The sequence below is a fragment of the Garra rufa genome, chromosome 10, assembly GCF_049309525.1.
Source record: "Garra rufa chromosome 10, GarRuf1.0, whole genome shotgun sequence".
Classification (NCBI taxonomy): Eukaryota; Metazoa; Chordata; class Actinopteri; order Cypriniformes; family Cyprinidae; genus Garra; species Garra rufa.
This window is the reverse complement of record NC_133370.1, coordinates 31054274-31069429: the sequence shown is the minus strand read 5'-3', so window position 1 is coordinate 31069429 and position 15156 is coordinate 31054274. Positions and strand designations below refer to the sequence as shown.

General features: G+C 51.7%; 1 protein-coding gene across 1 annotated transcript in view; it reads right to left on the bottom strand.

Moving 5' to 3' along the window:
- Window positions 1-15156, bottom strand: part of plppr5a (phospholipid phosphatase related 5a) — a 64739-nt gene that overhangs the window by 18930 nt on the left and 30653 nt on the right. Inside the window, exon 4 of the mRNA XM_073848885.1 lies at window positions 12438-12614. Coding sequence (XP_073704986.1) covers window positions 12438-12614 — 177 coding nt within the window. The remainder of the gene's footprint in view (window positions 1-12437; window positions 12615-15156) is intronic.

Genomic DNA, 15156 nt, shown 5'->3' with positions numbered 1-15156 from the left:
CCAAAGAATTCTTTAAAATACTTCTTAAAAATCGTACCCACTCCAAACTTCTAGACAATAATGTATAGTCAGTTTTGCTAAATATAATATCATTTAAAAACCATCTTCACAAAATAATTAAGTACCAACACAAATCACTTAAAAACCAAGAAATTCATCTGAATTTCTACACTGTAAATAAAAAATCTGTAAATCTGTAAATCTGTATTTGCGGTTAAAAAAGGCAGCTGTGGCTGCCAGAATTTTACCTTAAAAAATATGGTAACAACATTTAAGGTTTTACGGTTTTAACTTAAATTGATATTTAAATACTGTAATTTCATGAACTGATATGTTAATATACTAACCTACTGATATACTGAAATCTGTTTTGTACCTTTGTAATACACTGAAAACTTCCAAAAGCAGGTGGTGATGAGAAAGTCACATGATGAATCAAAGCCCATCACAAGCAGCTTTTAACTATTAACATATAGAAGGTGCATAGTGTCATTTACACAAACACTAAACACCATCATGGTAACACACATTAATCTAAAATAATGCAATAAAACATTAATTTAACAACATTAGATGTAACATACAACCCTAATGTACAAAACTGATAAAGAAAAACATCTTGGTTACGTATGTAACCCTCGTTCCCTGAAGGAGGGAACGGAGACGTCACGTCGGAGACCGACGAATTGGGATATCGCTTTAGAGATACCAATCCTCTTCGTGTGTAAACTAAACGAGCCAATGGACATTGGCATGCATGATTGCATCCAGCTGTCGCTGATCACAGCATGAGCATAAATACACAGCAGGTGCAATGCATAGACAGGATTTCGCTGAGGAGCCGAGCTTGGGTCCGGCCGCACAGCGGTGGTACAGCAGCAGAGGCGACGGGACGTGACGTCTCCGTTCCCTCCTTCAGGGAACGAGGGTTACATACGTAACCAAGACGTTCCCTCTCAGTCGGTCTCTTCGACGTCACGTCGGAGACCGACGAATTGGGATCCCTAGCAAAGCGCCGCAGCTGCTGCCCCCCTCCAGTGTCCTGAGCAAGCCTCCTGGCCTCCAATTTTTGCTTAGGCCAAGGGCGGATCAGAAAAGACCAGTCACTGTATAACATAGCACTACCTACTTCAGTGAAGCTGGAGCACTGGGAACGTGCGGAGCTCCCACCCATCCCGCAGCAGGTTCGGAGCAATACACATATGGCTCATACTAGGACATATGGAAGAATGGAGGTGATTGAACCCTCGTGAAGATGGTAGAAGGTTACCGGGGAAACACGGCCTCTTGTGGGTACCGTGGAAAACATATGGGATTCACTTAAGTCTCTCATGTATCCTGAGCCTTCTATTGGTTCTAAAGATTCATCGAGAGAGGCCTGGTGCCTAGACGCTCCGCTACGTCTGGAGCCGAGGAAGGAGGAACTCGACAGGGTCTACATGGACACTCTGGAGAAGATAGCAAGCCGACCTGAGCCAGTGCCTCTCAGTGTTTCTACCCGATTGAGGTGAGAACACAGGAGGAGACTGGCTCTACACGAAGGCTATAAAACCTAGCGAACGTGTTGGGGGTCGCCCAGCCCGCAGCTCTACAAATGTCAGATAGCGAGGCGCCACGAGCCAGCGCCCAGGAGGATGCAACACTTCTAGTAGAGTGAGCTCGCAACCTGAACGGGCAGGGCATGCCCTGAGCTTGATAAGCCAAGGCGATGGCATCCACTATCCAGTGTGCCATCCTCTGCTTGGAGACGGCCTTCCCCTTCTGCCGTCCTCCGTGACAAATAAAGAGCTGGTCTGAGGTCCTGAAGCTTTGCGTCCGGTCGACGTAGCATCTTAATGCTCGGACGGGACAAAGCAAAGCTAGGGCTGGGTCTGCCTCCTCCGGGGGCAGCGCTTGCAGGCTCACCACCTGATCCCTGAAGGGAGTAGTGGGAACCTAGGGCACGTAGCCAGGCCGGGGCCTCAGGGTTACCTGGGAATCTGCCGGCCCGAACTGAAGGCACGAATCGTTGACCGAAAATGCCTGCAGGTCCCCTACCCTCTTGATGGAGGCCAATGCAAGCAGGAGCAGAGTCTTCATAGAGAGATACTTCAGCTCGACTGACTGTAAAGGCTCGAAAGGGACCCGCTGTAGTGCTGTGAGCACCAGAGACAGGTCCCAAGAGGGTACGGAGGGGGGCCTAGGAGGATTTAACCTCCTCGCTCCCCTGAGAAACCTGACGACCAGGTCGTGCTTACCCATCGACCTTCCTTCAATGGGGTCATGGTTTGCAGAGATAGCGGCTACATAGACCTTAAGGGTGGAGGGCGACAGCCTACGCTCCAACCCTTGCTGCAAAAAGGTGAGCACTACTCCGATCGGGCATCTTCGGGGATCCTCATTTCTAGAGAAAGACCACTCGACGAACAGGTTCCACTTCAAGGCGTAAGCATGTCTCGTGGATGCAGCTCTCGCCGAAGTGATGGTGTCTACCACTCCTTGGGGTAGATCACTCAGAACCTCCGCGTCCCGTCCAGGGACCAGACATGCAGTTTCCAGAGGTTTGGACGCGGGTGCCACAGGGTGCCCCGTCTATGAGTCAGTAGATCCTTCCTCAGAGGAATCCGCCAGGGAGGGGCTGTCGCGAGGAGCATTAGTTCTGGGAACCAGGTCCGAGTAGGCCAGTAAGGCGCCACTAACAGGACCTGCTCCTCATCCTCCCTGACCTTGCACAGTGTCTGTGCGAGAAGGCTCACTGGGGGAAACGCATATTTGCGCAAGTCCCGCGGCCAGCTGCATGCCAGGGAGTCCGTGCCGAGTGTACCCTCAGTCAGGGAGTAAAAGAGCTGGCAGTGGGACGTCTCCGGAGAAGCAAACAGGTCTACCTGAGCTTCCCCGAAATGTCTCTTAATCAGCTGGACCGACTGGGGATGGAGTCTCCACTCTCCGGGAAGCGCAGCTCGTGAGAGCTCGTCGGCTGTACGGTTGAGCAAACCCGGAATATGAATGGCACGAAGCGACCTCAGATGCTTCTGACTCCAGAGGAGGAGAGAACGGGCGAGCTGCGACATGCGACGGGAGCGTAGACCACCTTGTCGGTTGATGTACGCAACGGTCGCAGTGTTGTCCGTACGGACCAGCACGTGTTTGCCTCGAAGACACCTTTTGAGACAGTTCAAGGCAAGGTGTACTGCTAGCAGCTCTAGGCAGTTGATGTGCCAGTGTAGCTGGGGGCTCGTCCAAACCCCCGACACTGCCTGCCCGTTGTACGTGGCCCCCCAACCGGTGGTGGAGGCATCCGTGTGTCCCACAGCGTGCCTGGAGACCTGTTCTAAGGGGACTCCTGTCCGCAGAAAAGCTAGGTCTGACCACGGGGTGAAGGTTAGGCGACAGGCCGAGGTTACTTTGACCTGGAGAGTGCTGCGCTGCCACGCTCTCCTCGGGACTCGGCCACGAAGCCAGTGCTGAAGTGGTCTCATATGGAGCAGTCCAAGCGGTATAACTGCCGTAGCCGTTGCCATATGCCCCAGGAGCCTCTGAAATTGTTTCAGTGGGACCACTCTCCTGCTCTTGAACGTATTCAAGCAGTCCAGCACGGACTGAGCACGCTCTTGTGTGAGGCGAGCTGTTTGGCTAACCGAGTCCAGTTCCACACCAAGAAAAGAGATCCTCTGCATAGGAGAGAGTTTGCTCTTTTCCCAGTTGACCCGAAGGCCCAAGCGGGCGAGGTGTGCCAACACCAGGTCCCTGTGCTCGCATAACTGCTCTCGAGAGTGTGCTAGTATCAGCCAGTCGTCGAGGTAGTTGAGGATACGAACGCCCTGTTCTTTGAGGGGAACAAGGGTGGCCTCCGTGACTTTCGTGAAGACACGGGGCGAGAGGGACAGCCCGAAGGGCAGGACCTTGTACTGATATGCTCTGCCTTCGAACCCAAACCGCAGAAATGGTCTGTGGCGTGGAAGGATCGAAACACGAAAGTACGCGTCCTTCAGGTCGATCGCTGTGAACCAATCCTGGGGACGAACACATCTGAGGATGTGTTTTTGTGTGAGCATCTTGAAAGGTAGCTTGTGAAGAGCTCGAGTTCACCATCTCCCGAAGAGCAGCTTCCTCCATCTCTGGGTCGCCCGTCTCAGGGACGCTTGTTCTTGCGTTTCCCACTGGTCTTGGTGGGAGCCTGGACGGGCGCGCCGGCCGCCCTGCGACCGGCTCCACGGCGCCGCTGTGAAGGCTGCTGCGCTGGCTGCTGTGGAGCGGGGGCGGAAGCAGGGGGCCGCCCTCGGCGACGAGCAGACCGAGATGCTGCCGGCGGCTGGGTGGAGGCAGCAGCGGGAGCACGCCGAGGCAGGATGTGACTGATAGCCTCAGTCTGCTTCTGGGCGGCCAAAAACTGCTGGGCGAAGTTTTCTACCGCGTCGCCGAAGAGTCCGGTCTGGGACACGGGGGCATTCAGGAACCTGACCTTGTCTGCTTCCCTCATGTCGGCCAGACACAGCCAGAGATGGCGTTCCTGGACCACCATCGTGAACATCGCACGACCCAGAGACCGCGCCGTAACATTCGTCACTCGTAGCGCGAGGTCCAGTAAAAGGTGCCGTCCAAGTCCCAGTAAGCTCATCATGCACCTCCGGGAAGAAGGGCACTGGGGTGGGACGCTGAGAACCAGCGCAAGCCACCCCAAGATACCAATCATCCAGCCGAGAGGGGTCGGGACGTGATGGAGGGTTCCATTCAAGCCCTACCTTCTCGACGGCCCGGGCAAGCATAGCCATCATCTCGGGGTCGGTATCCGGCACCGCTGACCGCCCAGCGGATGGCAGCGATCCGGAATCGTCCTCCCCCGAGAAGTCTGGCTCACCCCCCGATGCAGCGATTGACATCCGGTCGTCAGGGGGAGCCCCAAAAGTAATGAGCGGTTCCTCACGAGGAGGACCAGAACACTCTTCTGGGAGCTCCAGATGGAACGGACTGTCGGTGGTAGGAGGAACCCCCAACGGATCGTCCGCCGGGAAATTCCCCACCGTCATCGTCAGACCAGTCAGCCCTCTGCCAGAGATAGAGTCCCCCCGGTGTTTGCTGGGGGGAACGGTAGATCTGGGCAGAGGAACTGGCACCCCGCCCCTTTGCAGGAAGCGGAGTCTGGTCCGCAGCTCCGTGATGGACATGCCGCCGCAATGACGGCATGACTCATCCACAAACGCCGCCCGAGCGTGCTCAATACCCAGACACGTCAGACAGCGATCGTGACCATCACCTGGCGCCAGGTAACGACCGCATCCAGAAACGCACTGGTGAAACGGCATTGTGTTTAAAACACCTCGTCTTTAAAAAGACGTTCACCCATGGCACTATTTTAGAACTGCTCTTAGTGCTGAAGCGCAGAGAGGAGATGGCCGCTGCGACACAGAAGGCAGGTAGTGCAATCCTTGACTGCGCGCTTTTCCACCCACAGGAGACCACCACCGCTGACGCGTCGTGCCGCCAACACCAACAGTCAGAGAGTACTTCTTTGAAGTCCGTTTCTCGCCGTCTCACCATCCGAAGATTGGCTCCGAAGCGAAATGCTGTCTATGCATTGCACCTTCTGTGTATTTATGCTCACGCTGTGATCAGCGACAGCTGGATACAATCATGCATGCCAATGTCCATTGGCTCGTTTAGTTTACACACGAAGAGGATTGGTATCTCTAAAGCGATATCCCAATTTGTGGGTCTCCGACGTGACGTCGAAGAGACAGACTGAGAGGGAACTAAGAAGAAACATATACTGTAAAAGGTTTTCACCAGATTGAACTTAAAAACTTAAGTTCCCTTCCGGGAACTCGAGCCGCGTCAGGAACGCTATGGGGAACGCCATTGGCGGGCCGCACTCTGAATCATGTCTTGCAACCAATGAACGACGGGGGTGACGTCACAGGCGCGGTGACGTCACCGACCAGGAAGTATAAAGCATGTGTGTTTGAAGCCCGCGGCAGCTTTTGTCATTCAGCGAGAGCGCTCTGTGTCTGTGTCTGTCTGAAGTCATTGCTGTTTTTCGTGCCCAGTTTGGTACACTTTTATTTGAGTGATGACTTCTAAGCAACTTAGAAAAGCGGTGGCGGTTCAGCGCCCGCATAGACAGTGTGTCCCTCCCTGCCAACGCTACATTGTTGGTGGGGATACACACAGTCTATGCGTGGTCTGCTTGGGAGCGGAGCTGCACTTGTGGGGTTCGCAGCTCGATTTGCTGGAGGGAATGGAGACGGGTGAACCCCTATCTCCGCCCTCACTCAGCCAGTCGAGCGATCTTCTCTTGGATGCGGAAGCCCGCACTGCGGTTTCTTCCCCTCCAGAGTTGATCCCGGAGCTCTTGTTGTCTTCCTCCGAGGAGGTCGACCTTGCAGCTCCGGATGTCAGTGAGCCACAACCGCCGCCCCGATCGCCTCACTACGAGGAGCTTTTAGAGGTGCTGACTAACGCTGTGGCCAAGCTCAACATCGCTTGGCCCGCGGAAGAAAGTCGTAGAAATCCATATGAGCCGCAGCGAAGCGCGTTAGATGAACGCTTCCTGCGGACACAGTCAGCACCTCCTAAGCGGAGCCTTCCCTTCTTCCCCGATCTACATAAAGAGCTTTCTAGATCGTGGGAGAAGCCGTACTCATTCCGCCTATTCAACCCCGCTGAGAATTATGGAAACATCGCGGGCGCGGAGGAGTGCGGATATAGGACGATGCCACGGGTTGAGCAGACGCTTGCGGGCTATCTGTCCCCCGGCTCGGCATCGTCCTTGAAGGCTCTGCCCTTGCCCACTAAGCCATTAAAAGTTACATCAGGCTTAATGGGCAAGGCGTACACGGCAGCAGGTCAGGCTGGTGCTTGCCTTCACACCATGGCAGTGCTACAAGCCTATCAAGCCGACCTGCTGAAGGAGTTGAGCGATGGTGAGGAAGTGAACGTGTCAGAGATGCAGCGTACTGCAGATCTCGCTCTCCGCGCCACCAAGGAGACCGCCCGTGCTGTGGGCCGGTCTATGGCAGCCCTGGTGGCAGCGGAGAGGCATCTCTGGCTGACCCTGTCCGAAGTCAAAGAGAAGGACAGGGTCACACTCCTGGACGCCCCCTTGCAGCCGTCCGGCCTCTTCGGTGCCTCGGTCGATACAGTTGTCGCCAGGCACCAGGAGGCCCGTAGACAGGCCGCAGCGTTCAGGACCTTCCTCCCTCGCCGTGTCTACTCCTCTGGGGCTGCTGGACGGGAGCAGCCCCAGCCGTGTACGAGCTCCTCGTATCGTGAGGCACAGAAACAGAGCGTTGCCACCCGTACCCCTCCGGCCCAGCCTAGAGGGCGGGGATGGCGACGCTCTAAGCCGAGGGCTCCTGACAGAAGGCCCGACCCTCAGGTCGTCCTTCAGTCAAGGAAGTCCTCGGCTAAACGGCCCTGACGGTTGTGGCTCAGGGCCGTTGAGGGCAGCCCCTCGCGAGCGGGTTTGCACCGTACCCCAAGTTGCGGGTTTCAAACCCCCTCAAGGCCCTCAGGAGATGAGTCAGCTAACCCTGCCAGTGTTACAGGGCGCGGCAATCTCCCGCGAACATCCTCTAGCAGTCCCGCCCGGAAACGTAGCGGCCCTGGAGAGTTCGCAACCCCTGTGGGGGTCCTCAGAGGAGCTAGCGCAGGAGTATCCTGCCAGTTCGCTGTTACAGGCCTCCGAGTTAGTTCCTCGAGTAAATCCAGACACCAGTCTCGAGAGGCTGGTGCCCTTAGTAAACTTTCTGGCAGCGTGGAAACTACTGCCAAATGTTTCAAAGTGGGTCCTGCGTACTGTAGAGAAAGGTTATGCTATCCAGTTCGGCACCAAGCCGCCACCTTTCAGCGGGGTATTTCCAACATTAGTAAGCCCCGAGCAGGGTCTGGTAATGGAACAAGAAGTAGATACTCTTCTGAGGAAGGAGGCCATCGAGGTGGTCCCTCCTCAAGACAGGGAATTCGGGTTCTACAGCCGTTACTTCATTGTTCCGAAGAAGGATGGGGGGCTTCGGCCCATCTTAGATCTCAGGCTGCTAAATCGCTCAGTCAGAAAACTGAAGTTCAGAATGCTCACTGTCAGGCAGGTCGTGTCTCAAATCAGGTCCGAGGACTGGTTTGTCACGATAGATCTAAAAGACGCTTATTTTCACGTCTCCATCCTTCTTCAGCACAGGAAGTTTCTCAGGTTCGCTTTCAGGGGCGAAGCGTACCAATACAGAGTACTTCCGTTCGGCCTAGCTCTCTCACCCCGAACTTTTACGAAGTGTGTGGATGCTGCGCTGGCTCCACTGCGATTCCAGGGCATCCGCATACTCAATTATATAGACGACTGGCTCATCCTAGCCAGCTCAGAGCAGTTAGCGGTTCAGCATCGAGGTGTTGTTCTCGCTCACATGCAGAAGTTGGGGTTGAGACTCAACGCCAAGAAGAGCGTCCTCTCTCCATTACAGAGGACTACTTATCTGGGCGTGGTATGGGATTCATCCACGATGCGGGCACGATTGTCACCTGCCCGGATCGAGTCCATACTCACTGCAGTAAATTCGGTCAAGCTAGGCCAGTCACTCACTGTCAAACAGTTCCAAGTACTGTTAGGTCTTATAGCAGCCGCTTCCAACGTGATACCTTTTGGACTGCTGCATATGAGACCACTACAGTGGTGGCTCAAAACCAGGGGGTTCTCCCCGAGGGGAAACCCACTCCGCAAGATCAAGGTCACGCGGCGCTGCCTACGTGCCCTGGTCATGTGGAAGAAACCCTGGTTTCTCTCTCAGGGACCGGTCTTGGGGATGCCATGCCGCCGCGTCACGCTAGCGACAGATGCGTCCCTTACCAGATGGGGAGCGGTCATGAGTGGCCGCTCAGCCCAAGGCCTGTGGAGCCCTCACCACCTCTCATGGCACATAAACTGCCTAGAGATGCTGGCGGTGTTCCAGGCCCTGAGGAGTTTTCTACCAGACCTAAGAAACCGTCATGTCCTCGTTCGTACAGACAGCACAGCGGTAGTTTATTACATAAACCATCAAGGAGGGATCCGCTCACGCCCCTTATTCAAGCTGGCGTATCGGATCCTCCTGTGGTCTCAAGGAAAACTCCTCTCCCTGAGAGCAGTCCACATTCCTGGACATCTGAATTTGGGAGCAGACGTCCTGTCAAGGCAGGGGCTGAGGCCCGGGGAATGGATGCTTCACCCAGAGGTGGTGAAGCAGATCTGGAGAATATTTGGCCAGGCACAGGTGGACCTGTTTGCGACTCGAGAGACATCGCACTGTCCCCTCTGGTACTCTCTAGTTCCTCCAGCTCCACTGGGGCTGGACGCCATGGCACAGACGTGGCCGAGGCTGCGTCTGTACGCCTTTCCCCCGATCGCTCTGCTCCCGGGAGTTCTGGAACGGGTCCGTCGGTTTCAAGTGCGGCTGCTACTAGTAGCCCCGCGCTGGCCGGCACGAGTATGGTTCTCGGACCTGGTATCTCTCCTCGACGGCTCTCCATGGGAGATTCCCGTCAGGAGGGACCTCCTGTCTCAGGCTGGGGGCGCAGTCTGCCACCCCCAACCAGAGAAGTTGAGATTATGGGTGTGGCCCCTGAGGGGGCGCAACTCATAGGAGCGGGTCTCCCTACTGAGGTGGTTGAGACCCTCCTCCAATCCAGAGCTCCCTCTATGAGGAAACTGTATGGCCTCAAGTGGAACTTTGCGAGATGGTGCCACGAGCGCCACTTAGACCCAGTCAACTGCCCGGTCGGTACAGTTCTGGAGTTCCTACAGTCTCGCCTTTCCGCAGGGCTAGCTCACTCCACCTTGAAGGTTTACGTGGCGGCTATAAGTGCCTACCACGCCCCTCTAGGTGGCCTCTCAGTGGGCAGAGAGCCCCTGGTCATACGGTTCCTCCGCGGTGCGCTCAGGTTGAGGCCTCGAGTGACACCCAGGGTCCCCGCGTGGTGCTAGAAGCTCTATGTGAGCCCCCATTTGAGCCCATAGAGGAGTCTACAGATCGCATCCTCACGATAAAAACAGCGCTTCTGTTAGCACTCACCTCCCTCAAGAGAGTAGGCGACCTGCAGGCCCTGTCAGTGGCCCCGTCTCATTTAGAGTTTGCCCCAGGGATGGCCAAAGCCTTTCTGTATCCCAGGGTCAGGTACATCCCGAAGGTCCCCTCCCTAGCACCGCAGCCGATAACGCTGCAAGCGTTTTATCCTCCTCCATACGTGGAGCAGAGTCACAGGAAGTTAAACTGCATGTGCCCAGTCAGAGCTTTAGACGCATACGTCCACAGAGCTGCCATGTGGCGTAAAACAGAGCAACTGTTTGTCTGTTACGGCCCCCCTAAGAGGGGGAGCCCGGCTTCAAAGCCCACTATTAGTAGATGGATCATCGATGCCATAACTACTGCTTACGAGTCCTCTGATCTCCCTTCTCCATTGGGACTCAAGGCTCACTCCACTCGAGGTATGAGTGCCTCGAGAGCTCTGACGGCAGGTGTCCCCATACAAGACATCTGCAATGCTGCGGGTTGGTCCTCACCCCTGACATTCGTCAGGTATTATGAGCTTGACCTCAGAGCCGCTCCAGGCTCTGCTGTTCTCTCGGGCCTAGTGCGCTAGGCCTAGAGAGTCAGCAACCTCCTTAGCCAGGAGAAGACTTCTCAAGGTGCATTCTTTCTGTGGAAGGAAGAGAAGTTAGTTTCGCCAAACTAAAGAGATCTGCAAAACAAACAAAGAAATACTTAGCCTGTTGTCCGTGGAAAACTAGACAAAGGCTCTTACTCTCGCGTTCTGATGCTGTTTACAGACCGAGCTTTCAGTCCCTCTTGTCATGGCTGAAACCCCAGACAAAGGACTAAGACTCCTCGTGTGCCCGAGGGCCGAGGGGTGCCTCCTGCACTGGCTGGCGAACCAGGCGGAGGTCTCTATTCTCGTGTGCCTGTGGGCCGAGAACCTTACAGCCCTCTTGTCCGCGGAATGCTAGACAATGGCTTACTTGTCCTCGTGTTCTGACGCAGGATGCTATCAGACCGAGTGTAATTCGGTCCCTCTGGTTCCGGAAACTACCTTGACCAAGGACTAAGACTCCTCGTCTGCCTTAGAACAAGGCCGAGGAGTGCCTCATGCACTGGCTGGCTACCAGGCAGAGGCCCCTACTGTCTTCCCCGTGAGCCCGAGGGCCGGGGATTGCAGTGCCCTCTTGTCCGCGGAATGCCGACAATGGCCTTATCTCTCGCATCCTGGCGTAGCACAGGCCGAGCCTTGGATCCCTCTTGCTCTGGCTGCACCCCCAGGCAAAGGATCACCCACTCCTCGTGTGCCCGAGGGCCGAGGAGCCTTGAGGTCAAGCTCACAGTCCTCGTGGGTCTACGGACCGGGGACTTCACACACCATCTGTCCGCCAAGTGCTAGACAGTGGTCATTCGGTCCCTCTTGCTCTGGCTGACTCCCAGACAAAGGACTAAGACTCTGCGTGTGCCTGAGGGCCGCGGAGTACCTCTCGCTCTGGCTGGCGACCAGACAGAGGAAGACTACCATTCCTCGTGTGCCCGAGGGCCGAGGACTACAGGGCCTCTTGTCCGCGGAATGCTAGACAAAGGCTCTTATCTTTCCACCTGCTGGCACAGACACTGCACAGGGTTCGGAAATTATGGGGACATAGGTAGTCTCGTTCCCCATAGCGTTCCTGACGCGGCTCGAGTTCCCGGAAGGGAACGTCTCGGGTTACTATTGTAACCTTAGTTCCCTGATGGAACGAGACGCCGCGTCTCGGACCATAATTCCCGCCCCCTGCGGCGCTCGCTTCATGCTAGAGCTGCCGCGGGCTTCAAACGCACGTGCTTTATACTTCCTGGTCGGTGACGTCACCGCGCCTGTGACGTCACCCCCGTCGTTCATTGGTTGCAAGACATGATTCAGAGTGCGGCCCACCAATGGCGTTCCCCATAGCGTTCCTGACGCGGCGTCTCGTTCCCTCAGGGAACTAAGGTTACAATAGTAACCCGAGACGTTTTGCAGCTGCCTTAAAATTTTAAGTTAAATCAACTCAAAACTACTAAATCATTTTAACTCATTACAATAAAATGAGTTGATTTAACTTGTGAGTTGAAATTACTTAAGTTGATTTAACTTAAAAATTTAAGGCAGCTGCTAAACGTAAGTTTTTAAGTTGAAACTGGTGAAAACTTTTTACAGTTTTCAACAAAAAAATATTACATTTGAAATGAAATGCAGGGAATTCTGGGAATGTCAATTTACAGTTATTAACAGTATTTCATAATATAAAACAGTATTTCATGTATATATTAGGGGAACTTACCATTAACCATTTAACAGGTTTTTACTGTATCATTTTTACAGCCTTGTACCGTTAAATTTACTGTAATTTTTAGTGTCAATATGCATATTTATGTATGTATGCATATGACCTGCATTTGTATCTTTCTATTAGTGTGTGTTTTCAGAAATGACCTCACCATAAAGACAGCAATGGCTCCTCCGATGATGAAGCCAGCAATGACATCAGACCAGTGGTTGCGGTACTCCACCACTCGATTAATCCCAGTTAGGAAGGCCAGACACATGAGCCCCAGAGAGAGCACCGGCTTGGCCAGCCGTGTCCCTTTGGCCTTCACCGAGCATGTGATGTACATCTGAGGAAAAACAGAGCACTCTGTAATACATCTTCATCCTAACCGCTATGTAAACGCTTTTCATAGCTCATTCATTCCCTGCTCACGTGTGGGCATGTTTGTCTGAAAACACAGGTTTCAATTTAACAGTGACTTCGACAACAGTAAACTGCACACTAACTTGCACCAATTACTCTGATCAGTGTATGTAAACATTTGAATGTGTATGATGCTATTGCAGGTGCACTGCAAATGAAATAAATTTCCATGGTTCAGCTAAATCATTTCATTTATCAAAGACATTGGTTTTGACTTGAAAAGGTGGCATTTGAAGGCTAGTCTGGTGGTATTTGAAGACAACCTGCTTTGCTTTTGTCCTGAATCAAGCCTTAGGGGAGAGAGGGAAGGTGGGGGTGGTCTGGCATTCACTGTGAGGATTTGATCAAGTACGACTATTAATGTCTTGAGTAGGGATCACCAGCAGCATTCAGACAGATATCCTCTTCATTCTACTTAGCTTCCTTTTAATTATCCCTGAGGAAGTTCACATTTTATGGGTCTAAAAATTCTGGCCAATAAGCTGATAATTCTTTCCATGTAATGGCCAATTAACAATAAATGACTGATACTTTAATTCTAAACTAGTTTGTCTGAACTCAAAGCAATCATTTTTAATGCTGTAAGTGATTTAGGCTTCATAACATTTTAATGTACATAATGGGAATGGATATTTGCATTTGCTAAAGATCACATTTAACAGTTTTGTTAATCTATTAGTGATGTTTTTAGAGATTACCTTTAAGAGAGCGTTAGATGATGATAAAGATCATCTAAATTTAAAATTAAGTGTAAATACGAACATGCAATTAAATATCCGATACTGACCGATAATTATCAATTAAAAACTCAAAATAGTCAGCAGATATTATGATGGTAAATTTAAGACTTTTAAAGACCTTTTTTACACCAAGCAAAAAAAATTTAAAGAATAAATTAAATGAAACAAAGTTCGTAAAAATAGAAGCCGTTTCTCAATATGCGTGTACTTGTGTTCTTGTGGACTTGTGAATGTCATTAATGGTTGCCCAAGTACTGCTCCAATTTAAAGTTGTAAAGTTAAAGTCCCCAGATGTGTTCTTGTTCTTGTTCTTGGTCTTGCCTTTATCGAGGATGCATCAAAAGTTGACTTGTGAGAACTTGAGGTGGTTAGGTATCTTAGAATGCATTTTGCACCAACAAGTCAGTGTTAATGGTGGAGGAGAAAACTTACATCATTTTCAAAATATTAGTTATTGCATTATGAAATTTAGTTTTAAGTGTTTTCAGGTGAGAATGCAGATGTTTAAAACTTTAATCTGTGGTTTATATACAGTCAAGCCCAAAATTGTTCATACCCCTGGCAAATTCTGCATTAAAGTTACTTTTATTCAACCAGCAAGGTTTTTTTTTTTTTAGAAATGATACAGACATCTCTCTGAAGATAATAATATGATGTACAAGAGGCATCATTGTGGAAACAATCATTACTCATCTATTATTTACATTTGAATAAAAAGTGCCATGTCCAAAATTATTCATACCCTTCTCAATAATCAATAGAAACACCTTTATTGGCTATTACAGCAATCAAACGCTTCCTATAATTGCTGACCAGCTTTTTGCATGTCTCCACTGGTATTTTTGCCCATTCATCTTTAGCGATGAGCTCCAAATCTTTCAGGTTGGAGGGTCTCCTTGCCATCACCCTGATCTTTAGCTCCCTCCACAGATTCTCAATTGGATTTAAGTCAGGACTCTGGCTGGGCCACTGCAAAACGTTAATGTTTTTGTCTGCTAACCATTTCTTCACCACTTTTGCTGTGTGTTTTGGGTCTTTGTCGTGCTGAAATGTCCACTGGTGCCCAAGGCCAAGTTTCTCTGCAGACTGCCTGATGTTGTTGTTGAGAATTTTGATGTATTGCCCCTTTTTCATGGTGCCGTTTACTGTGATTAGGTTTCCTGGTCCAATGGCTGAAAAAACACCCCCAAAACATTAGGTTCCCACCACCATGTTTGAAGGCTAAATCATTGTGGCCAAACAATAAATTTTTTGTTTAATCTGACCATAAAGCAGAAGACCAGAAGTCTTCTTCTTTGTCCAGATGAGCATTTGCAAAGGTCAAGAAGCTTTTGTGTGCCTTATCTGGAGAAGTGGTGTCCTCCTTGGTCTGTTTCCGTGGAACCCTGTGGTGTACAGTGTCTGTTGGACTGTCTGTTTTGAGATGTTGCCACCAGCGAAGCCCATATTCATCAGGATGGCCTTGGTGGTGATCCTTGGATTCTTTCTGACCTGTCTCACTATCCTCCTGGCCATCACAGGTGTCACTTTTGGCTTCCGACCACGTCCTCTGAGATTTTTCACAGTGCAGCACGTCTTGTGTTTTTAATAATACTTTGCACTGTAGCCACTGGAACTTCAAAACATTTAGATGTGGTCTTATAGCCCTTTCCTGACTTATGAGCAGCCACAATGTGCAGCCGCAGGTCCTCATTGAGCTCCTTTGTCTTAGTCATGACTGTCCAC